Genomic DNA, 10,997 nt, shown 5'->3' on the forward strand with positions numbered 1-10,997 from the left:
GCCTCTTAAAAGGAAGTTTTTCCTTGCCGCCGTCGCCAAGTGCTTGCTCATGGTGGGAACTGTTGGGTCTCTGTAAATAATTTTATAAGGAGTACGGTCTAGACCTGCTCTATTTGAAAAGTGTCCTAAGATAACTTCTGTTATGAATTGGCACTATACAAATAAAATTGAATTGAATTGAATTGAAAAAGTGGCTTCATTATGGCTCTACTGATTTTTGGAGAGACACTACAAAACTTGAATGGCCCAGCTAATAGTACTCATTAATCAAACCAAAGGACTGGCAGGCTTGTACTTTGGACACCCATGGGACTAATACAGCCAAGGTTGTGTCTTTTACTTCAAAAAAAGTGTCTAAAGAACACACAATGACTGCAGGAACGGCTGTAAAGACTGCCTTGTAAGGTCTAATCAATGTTGACTGATGTTTTGACAGCTTAAAATAAGAGTGAAGTCTGCTAGCAGGACTATTAAATTCTCTCCATTCAACAACTCTATTTATACCTCTGTCTGCACCAGTGATAGCCATGGTCGGAGGCATTGTGTTTTCATCTGTCCATCCAACCTAATGTTTTTGGTAGTAACTAAATTGATGCTGTAATTATGCTAAAATGTCACACACATGTTTGATGGGATAGATACAACAATGAAGTGATGACTTGTTTTACCTAAAAAGTCTTTTTTGTCTATTATTCAACACCATAACTCAGGAACAGAAGTGCATATTGTGACCACATTTCACAGTTGGTCGGACACCGAACTGGTGACACTTTTGACTCAAAGGTCAAAGGTCACTGTGACCTCAAAATAGGTTTTTAGCCAAAATTTAAGAATAAATTCTAGATTTCACACACACATGATGACTGGGACAACACAGTGAGTAAACAAGGCTTTAAGTTTTCCATCTCATCCATTCTGCCTTTCACTTCCTGCCTCATTCTTAATTTCACCTGACTGCAAACACTGTATTGGAGCGTTGAGCTAATGGTGGGGTGAAATCAAAAGCACCATAGTTAGTATAGCTATACTATACTAAGAATCCATCTTTACATAGTAATCAAGTAGATGTGTGTCTATTTAGCCAATAAAATCTATGATAATCCTTCATTAGTTTTTCTCTGTGGTGCTAGGGAAAACATTTCATTTTATTCTTTTGGGACTATAAATATCAATGACAAATGCAATCTGATCTGACCATTTATTTTTAAGATGCCTGGCACAGATTAACAGTCAACTATTGGACTAACCAACAGACCATCACCATAAAACCTAGACATAAAAACAAAGCAGCATTAAATTTCCAATCTCTTCACTTAACAGGTTCCTGTTCAGGATCTGCAAGGTATCCCAGCATACATTGTGTGGAAAGCGGGGCATTAAATGTGCACTTTTAGGCTGTCTGTAATGTTCTATTTGCCTGTTTTGTTGTTTCAGACTGACCTTTGACCCTCGAGGGAGCACTGTCTCCCTGGGAGTGATTCCAGGGAGGGAGGGGCTAGCCTGGGTCCAGGGATGGACATGGACAGCTACCCAGGGGGGAGCACCTCGGGACCTAACATCACAAACTGCACCGTCTTACCGGCCAGCAGCCTGCAGGCGGTCCAGTTCACAGACGGGATGGCGGTGGTGGTGGTCATTCTCGGCCTCCTCACTTTCCTCACTGCGCTCATCAACGGTGCCGTTATCGTCGCTATCTGCACCACCAAGAAGCTCCACCTGCCTGCCAACTACCTCATCTGCTCCCTGGCCGTCACTGATTTCCTGGTGGCGCTACTCGTCATGCCCATCAGCATCCTCTACATCACCATGGAGACGTGGTCGCTGGGTCAGGTGGTATGCGAGATGTGGTTGAGCATGGACATGACCTGCTGCACCTGCTCCATCCTGCACCTGTGTGTCATTGCCCTGGACAGGTACTGGGCCATCACCAAAGCTATCGAGTACACTCGCAAGAGGTCAGGCCGCCGTGCTGCCATCATGGTAGGAATAGTCTGGGTCATCTCAGTTTTTATATCCATGCCACCCTTGTTCTGGAGGCAGAGGCCCAGCAGCGACAGCTTCCAGCATTGCATCATAGAGCACGACCACCTGGGATACACTATATATTCTACTTTGGGGGCGTTTTACATCCCCATGATCATCATTCTTATCTTATACTACAGGATTTACAACGCCGCCAAAACTCTTTACCAGAAGCGTGGCTCTTCTCGGCACCTCAGCAGCCGCAGCATGGGCAGTCAGAACTCTGTGGACCATTGTCGGGTCTCCCACACTTTCTGTGTGTCAGACTTGTCCAACTCCGATCCCACACTGGCTCCTGACAAACTCAACGCCACCATCCGCATCCCGTCCTTTGAGACAGACATGGACGGGCAGGATGAAAAGAACCAGATATGCACCTCACGCGAGAAGAAAGCAGCGCGAATCCTCGGCCTCATCCTCGGGGCCTTCATCATCTGCTGGCTGCCTTTTTTTTTGAAGGAGCTCCTGGTGGGTCTGCAAGTGTTGCAGCCCTCTCAGCTTCTGTCCGACTTCCTGACCTGGCTGGGTTACATCAACTCTCTCATCAATCCCCTACTGTACACCAGCTTCAATGACGATTTCAAGCTGGCTTTTAAAAAGCTGCTCAAGAGAAAAGAGCATGTGTAGGTCCAAGGTTAAGAACACCAAAGGGAATGTATACACCTTTAACTTACCGTCTGTCTACTGGCAATATGGAGTGCTTTTCAAGTAAAAAAGTTACACCTCAGTAAACAATGTATTCTCTGTTTTTCTCAATAAAGGAATTCTTTATAACTACTTTTCATTTATCACATAACTTTCATTCATATATTTTCATCTGTGCTCTTTCAAACAGTGGCCCCAAGAGCTCAACAAACTGCAAATTCCCACCTCTATTTGCTCTGTGCTCCAATAACAGTTAAGCAATTCTCAGTCAAAACCTCTGTCAACGTCCTCCTTTCCTGTACTTAGATATGCTATGTGCTATGCAAATCTATGTTGAAAAGACATCCACATTTTGAAGATAGTTAAAAGTGACATATATAGGCACATCTTTAGTTAGCTAATGTTAGCAAAACATTAATCAAAATCCACATCCTGCACTGTGGAGAAACAGCAATTAGACTTTCATGTTGGGAGATGACATCCAACATTTGACTGAAATAAAATATGGAAAATCCAGATAATTAAAAAACCTCAATATTTAAACAATCCTGGCACAGAATGTGCGGTGTGCACTGTTGTCAGTATCTGTGCACAAGATAAAATATCAAAAACATATGAAGCCAAATCAATAACTAATTGAGTACACGTAAAGCCACCCATAATAATATATATGTATATGTAATAAGAAATAAGCTGCATGGTGCTTTGTCCCCATATCCTGTCCTTTTTTAAGACATTATTTTTGTCTTTATTGAAAACAACCAGAACATAGAGCTGCAACCATGGGTTTCAGTCTGACTTATGTCCCTTTGCTGCATTCCTTTTCTCTCTCCCCCCTTTCCTGTCACTTTTCAGCTAGGAAACATGATGGTAGGGGTAAAAAAAAAAATGACAAAGACATAATACACAGTAAATACAAGCAGAGTTGTTTACCTTCAGTTGAATCATTTAAACATTTAAATCATTAATCTTTTAAATTAATCCTGATGTGACCTGTGCAACATGACAACATTTGCATCACTTTACATAAACCTGCATAGCTCCAATCCACTGATTGATTATTAACTAGAGCCTGACCAATATGGGTTTTTTGAGACCAATACCGATTTTAGAGGGGGGGGGGATCTATGATTACCAATATGGCGGCCGATATAGTACATTTTTTACCTGGAATGTAATGAAAATGTCACATTTTCTACGTGGATTGAAATGACTCTGCAAAGGTACTCAGAAGGCTGCTTTCTTTGTGAACCAATTCTAGCTGACATTGCTGGGAGCTGCTTCTTCTCTCTTACTCTGAGCAACTAGCCACAGTATTGTAAATCACAGTGTACTCTGCTGGATAAACCTTGTAGTGACACCAATATATTACCACAAGCACTGTTTTCTGCATTTTAGACCGTGGAAAACTGTTTTCATTTCAGATAATATATACACCGATACCAATACACTACCGTGTCTGCGATAGGCCAATATCAGCCAACCGATATATTGGTAAATAGTAATGGACCTGTACTTGTATAGCGGCCTTTTAGTATTCCGCCACTCAAAGTCTTCTTTTACCACTACGTGCCACATTCACCCTTTCACATTGTTCTCCCTCTAACATCATGCTCTTTCTGTGGACTTGATAGTGAGACAATCATACACTTGTTTGTGGCTGTCCTCATATAAATATTGTTTTTGGTAAGATTTGTCCAGTACATTCCATTTTTGTACATTTTTATTACTATCCAAATATGTGCTGTTTGTTATTTGTGCAATTGAAAATAAGTATATTACATTATAAACCTTTTTATAATAAAATTTTATTATAGAAATGAAATGCAAACAAACTATTCAGCACTCTACAATCCCAAAGGCTTAAAAACTACTGTCTGAATTGCTCTGTGTACCTCTTGGCAAATATGCCTAACGTTTATTACTGTTCAATTTTGCAATGAAAAAGCTCCACTCTACTCTCCACACTCCAGTTCAGTAGGTGTCGGCAATGCATTTAGAAGCTGATTTGCCACCCGCCATTAAAAGAGGAAGAAGAAGAGCTACGTCGCTACGCCGTAGTGGTACGCGCTGGAGCTGGGTGTGAAGATGGCGGACGAGGAGGCCGAGCAGGACCGTAGTCCTGAGAACGGTATCAGTGAAACGATTGGGGAACTCAGACAACGGTTGCAACAACTGCAAGAAGTCGCGGTTAGAGAAAGCAGCGACTCTCCAGCCCACTCCTCTTCTGAGTATTGCCAAGAGTTTTGTAGGGTGAGTTATTCCTCCCACATAATTAACGTTAGTTAACAAGCTACGGTTAGCATTGATAATAACGGTGCGTCCTAGCTCCTGGATAAACCAGGGAAATGTTTGATTTCAGAGCCGAGCTATGCTCGAATGGGCAGGGCAGTTGTATTAAGAGTTCGTCCCGTCCCAGAACAAAAGCATGTGCATTGTTTAAACTTCGGCTAGTCGCTGAAGTAGAGTGTACAAATACTACTCAATCTGACCGCTGACATAGCTAGCTCCTCTAGCTACTAGCACTCGCTAGCTGATGGTTGTCTGCAGGAGATAGTTAACCGTAATGTTATTGGCGTTAAAAATCATTTCAGATACACCTCTGGTTATCTATCGTTGTCTGGTTCCAACGCATTAATACCAGCCGGTCTCTGTGTTTGGTTCATTGCCCAGGTACTGTGTAGTATATCAACCAAAACAGTTCTACCTGCAGTTAGCCTAACATTAGCTTTTAGCCTTGTATGTTTGGCTACATGCGCGTGCACGTGAGCATAATTTCGGTGTCTATGGTGGTAACGCAGCCCCCCGGCTGACTAAACCAATTACTCTTACTCCTATAGTGGCCTTGTTATAAGTTAGCCAGTGACCCATATTCTGCTGTCAACAACAACAACAACAACAACATGGCCCTTTTCAGTCAACAACCCTGCATGAAGTGTAGGGAATGCGATAAGACTTCACGGGAGAACGGCACGGTTCGTTAGGTTTTTTTTTCCCGCGATGAATTTCGTGTGTGTACGTGCCGAATCGAGCGTACGCTTTTGCAGGAGAGGCACGCCGTTTTCCACCTCGGTTGCATACTAAAATCAATACAACATCAACTGCAGCCACTCTCCCTGGAGACCTGCACGCAGCCCATTAGTAAGCCATCTGCACGGTTCGGAGTGAGCGGATGAGAGCACAGGGAGGGCGGATCTGCACCAAGCATCCCGACTCTCACTATTGTTGGGCTTTTCTTAGTGAGCGGATTTTGTGACATGAAATGTGTCCACTGTCTCCAGAAACGACACACAATGAGACCGTGTTATGGCACAAAAAATGTATATGTAGTCTAATCAACAAAACACAGCTGTTCGCAAAAAGTAAATGAGTAGAAGGGCTTGTGGCGGGCATAGGAAGCATTACTGATAGATAATGTATTTACAAAGCCTCTTATTGATGAGTTGACCATAAAATCTATCACTGATCACTCAAAGATTACAGAGATACTGTCAAAAATCACACTCAACCTGTTTTGGCCAATGTTTGAAATGTGTCCGTGTAGTTGGTGTAATTAACCTTTATTTTAAGTTAATATTTAGAGTTAAAATAAAAGACCGCTTACTATGATTGCGCTGGCAGTAAATGCATGTACACAAAAGACTTGATAACTTGAACCGGATAGAGGAAACCTGTTTTCTCTTTCTCAAAAATACAATTGTCGCTATTAGTTATGTGAAAGCATTCAAGCGTCTTATAAAGATGTTCAGGATTATTTTTCTTTTGTGGTAAAGTGTTTGACAGGAAATTGACCGACCTGCTGTTGGATCTTCTGGGCGCAGGTGTATAGAATCACTTGTTGCCACACCTTTTATTATATGTAGACGATCTCCATTCAACCTGCATGTACTATTGCTATTGGGGTTGCTAATAGGGTCAATTGGTGGATTTTTGGGGTGATTTTGTCATATTATGTAGCTAATTTAATAGTAAGCCTCTGAAGAATGAGAATTGGTGCTCAGCGGCACAGTACACACACCAAGCCAGAGGAAAAACAGCCGTGGAGCCGGAGCATTTCCAATCAAATTGCTGTGAGTTAAGGGTTTATTTCACCTACTTTAACAACAGGCAATACAGTAACAAGGTGATTGACAAAGGCTTCAACCAGGACTGTTACTCCGGGGAGATACGGGGACAGGATTTTCCCCAGGCCGGGAGAGGAGACGTGTGAAGCAGTAGAAGAGGCACAGGGAGGTTGGGCATCTGAGAGGCAGCGACTGTGTGTAGAGCCAGAATATTTTCACATCTAACTAACTGTTACACACCAGAGTTGGTGGATTGTGGGAACAGTGTAAAGACTAATAAAGACGGTTTGGTGAGTTTATATTTTATTTATTGAAAAAGTGTGTTTTTAAGGTGATTGAACATGTCAGTTAACAAACAGAAACTTTAATTCAGAAGGTGTTTTTATATATTTTAGTTTCCTGGCACTGGCGCAGCACACACAGGCGAATATATCAGCAATCCCTGATTGTAAATGGAATTTCAGACTCATAACTTTTGAAAAGACAAAATATATTAGGTAAAGTTAGGTTAAGATTTTGATAGTGGTCAGGACCCTCCTTTGCCCCACAAATTCTTAATGGCATGGATCAACAAGGTGCTCGAAACATTCCTTAGATATGATGCTATCGCGCAGTTGCTGCAGATTTGTCAGATGCACTTTGGTTCCACCACATCCTGAAGGTAGGGCTGGGCAATATGGCCTAAAAGTAAAATCCAAACCATATTTACAATTTAAGTCCTTTTCTTTTTTTTCTTCTTACAAAACAAATTACTACACTTTCTACACTTTCAATGTGAAATGCCACCACATGTGAAATGGCGCTGGGCCCCTTCTTCTCATACGGGATACTATGGGGATATTACTCTACATGTTCTGTGTAGGTGAGTGCCCAACTTCACCCAAAGGTGCTCTTTATTGATCCGGTGACTTTGGAGGCGATTTGAGTACCCTGAAATTATTATCCTGTTGGTGGAAACGGCTTGACATGATGTGCTTTGTGACACATCCTGCCGGAAGAAGAGTCTATCCATAAAGGGATATAAATGGTTAGCAACAATACTCAGGTAGGATGTGGAATTTAAGCAATTCTCATTGGTAATAAGGGGCCTAATGTATGCCAAGAAAACATTCCCCACACATTTACACCACCAACAACCTAAACTGTTGACACAAGTCAGGGTGGATTGATCTTGTTCTGACCCTACTATCTTCACGTGGTAGCACAGATAGATAGATAGATATTCATCAGAGCAGGCGACAACCTCTACTGTGAGTTTTGGTGAGTCTGTGCCCACTCTCGCCTAAGTTTCCCATTCTTAAGGCCTCTGCACACCAACCCGATTATCGGTCGTCGGGCGAGGTTGGTGACTCGAATCGGTTCGGTGTGTGTAGAATCGGCAGGGTAGCGTCGCCCTCAATGACCATCTGATTGGTGGATGTGTTTAGGCCCTTGATAGCGATCAGATGAGTGCACGAGAACACTGGAGTGACGACTGGTGAACCAACGCAGTATCTTGTTCATATTAGCCATCGTATTTTCGTTCAGCGAGTAATGACAATCACGATCCTTGTTGACTACTATCAACTCTCTCGATGAACATGATTGAAGACGTGTGCTCTGTGTTTACTGGTCTAGGTGTCCGTCATATTCCGGTTTTCATTTTTTTTGGGCGACAACACGATTAAGCGCGCTGCTGATATGGGGACCCGTATTACGCCTCGTGCACGTGCAGAAACGTACGTCCAGTTGGCGTCGTTTGGTGTGTGTCGGAGGCATTTTTTTTGACGTACCGGGGAGACGGGAGGCCGACTGATCGAGTCCGATGCTTTTCTGCCGCGACGGTCGGAAACCCGTCGGGTTGAGTGTGCAGAGGCCTTTAGATGACAGGAGCGGTGCTCGCTGTAGTCCTGCTGCTGGAGCCCATCCACTTCAAGCTTCCATGTGTAGTGTCTTCAGAAATGCTTTTCTTCATAGAAGTTTTGTAACGCAGCAAGGTTTTTTGAGTCACTATCACTCAGCTGTAAACTTGAACCAGAAGGCTTTTTTCGCCCAGAGAACTGCAGCTCTCTGGATGCGTTTTGTTTTTCACACCAGTCCCTGTAAACTCTCTGTGTCTGATGTTCAGGGTCTGAAATTTACCCCCACCATATGTGGATGGAACATTAAAGTGATGCTTACGCATAATGCATCACTATTTATAATTCAAAATACATACGTTCCTCTGAAATGAGCAATTCTGCATACTGAGTACTTTTGCTAATGCTAATACTTAATACAATACTTAAATAAAAGATCTGTATACTTCTTCCCAGTCCTGATATAGATGAGTTTGTTTTTTGTCAAATCCACTTATTGTTTGTGCGTGTCTTTTGAGAGCCAAGAAACAAAACGTAACAGCCAAGCTCATTATCACTTTAATAATTGTTAAATTATGATAACTATTCTGTAAGCTTTGGCAAACAAAAGCAGCTGTCTGGTTTCCAGCCTGACAGCTAGTTCCAAAACTTACTGTTACTTGTTGGAACATTTGCCCAAAGGCAGACTGATCAAATGTGAGCCATTTCAGTTCTGTCAGTATTCCAGTGGGCAGTTTCATCCAAAGAAGAGCAGTAACTTTTTAATCAGGGGACGTTTGCTTTTAACCACGTCCAAGAAAGTCATAACATACAAGCTTTAACATAACATACACTAAGTTTGCCTGAGATCCTGAGGCAGGGAGTTCCACAGCTGAGGGGCTTGGACCGCAAAGGCCATGTGACACATAGTGACAAGTTGAGATTTTGGAACCATCATCTTAAAATCAATTCTAAAACTCAAAAGTAACCAGTGAAGGGCAGCAAGGATTGTTGCTGCTGTTTAAGCTATGAGATGTTTTACCTGCGGGTACTAAAATAAAGTGTGTTGCAGTAGTAAAATCTGGAGGAGAGAAATGCATAGATGACCATGTCTAGATCTGCAGATGAAAGGGATGACCTGAATTTGGTTAAATGTCTCAGTTGGCCAAAGCAGAACGGTACCACTTTAGTCTGAGACACTAGATGAGTGTTAATTCTGCTAGTGCTGTGACCAGAGGGTATAATTACTATTATTTCTGAATTTGAATCATTCAACTGCAGGAACATTTTACATGTCCATTTCTTAATTTTAGCTAGGCCAGATGTAGTAAAGGACACATGAATGATACCAGGTTTCGAAATGAATTTCATTCTACATAATAAATTTAGTTTAATAACTTTCAGTAACTCCCATCACATCATTGATTCCCTCCGGTTCGACATGGAAGTTCTGTTAGTTGTTTCTTGCACTTAACATAAAAAATTGAACATCACAGAGGTTTGGCTACAGTTGGTTTTCATTATTCTTTTAGTCATTGGTTGCATCACTGTTTCTTGTTTATGTTGAAATTGTGAGAACCAGCCCCCAGAGTGTATCAAACATCCCTATCAAAATGATAAATATTTGACACATAAACATTATAATTTGCATTTATGATGATAGATTTTTCACCAAATTGTCCCATATAGCGTATCTGGTGCTGTTTTTATTATTGTCTCAGAGAAAACGGGACGCTGAGGTCAGCTCACCCTCGTATGAAAATCTATATTATATCTGCTCATGATTTGTCCCAGGGGTAGCATGTAGATGGTTAGGTAATTATTGTGATAGTAAATGAAAACATTAGAAAGAAATTTCAATCTCATCTGTAAAAAAATCCTTTTCTGTTATGATTTACTTTATGCTGTGGCATATTATTCCCTTTGGTTAATAGGACAAACAATGACATTTACAAATAGGCCTAATGCTTTTAAAAGCCACTATACTTTGTAATGGTTTATATGTAATTGGAGTTTGTTCTAATATGTTCGGTCTGCTATTTAGTTGTTGTTGTTTTTTGTAAGTGTTTAAAAGTGTAAACAGTAAAGAGCCCAAAGGGAGAGGCTGTGGGTGGAGGATCATGAGTGTGTAGGATGAAGTTGAGACATCTGAGAAGCAGAGATCATGCAGAGTTGTTTGCACTTGGCTTGGTTCTCACCCCTGCAGGCTGCTCTGTCCTGCAGGGGCGAGAAGGACAAGACCTGCTTTGCGTGACCAAGGTCAGCATGGATGTTCACAGTGACTTAATCTCTGCAAACAGATACCTGGGTATCTGCATATGAATGCAGAATCTGATTCGGATCTGATTTGGTATCGGAAGCGCTCTGGTTTCTGTTTGTAGTGCAAGCGGTATGGACCACTCATGTTTGAGCGGGCTTGGCTGCATACAGGTAAACCATCCGTGTAAAG

The 10,997-nt window shown here is 41.9% G+C and overlaps 2 protein-coding genes across 2 annotated transcripts in view; both read left to right on the plus strand.

Annotated features, from left to right (window-relative positions):
- Positions 1 to 1,512: 1,512 nt before the first annotated feature.
- LOC118340813 (5-hydroxytryptamine receptor 1E) lies at positions 1,513 to 2,649 on the plus strand. Its single transcript, XM_035678958.1, has one exon. The coding sequence runs from the start codon at positions 1,513 to 1,515 to the stop codon at positions 2,647 to 2,649; it is 1,137 nt and encodes a 378-aa protein (XP_035534851.1).
- A 2,064-nt stretch (positions 2,650 to 4,713) lies between these two features.
- The window catches only part of znf292b (zinc finger protein 292b), an 18,510-nt gene continuing 12,226 nt past the window's right edge, over positions 4,714 to 10,997 (plus strand). The window contains exon 1 of the mRNA XM_035678436.1: positions 4,714 to 4,920. Within this exon, the coding sequence (XP_035534329.1) occupies positions 4,756 to 4,920 (165 nt within the window). The 5' untranslated portion in view covers positions 4,714 to 4,755. The remainder of the gene's footprint in view (positions 4,921 to 10,997) is intronic.

Source organism: Morone saxatilis, unplaced genomic scaffold, assembly GCF_004916995.1.
Source record: "Morone saxatilis isolate NCDOM2014 unplaced genomic scaffold, NCSU_SB_2.0 Contig7, whole genome shotgun sequence".
Taxonomy (NCBI): domain Eukaryota; kingdom Metazoa; phylum Chordata; class Actinopteri; family Moronidae; genus Morone; species Morone saxatilis.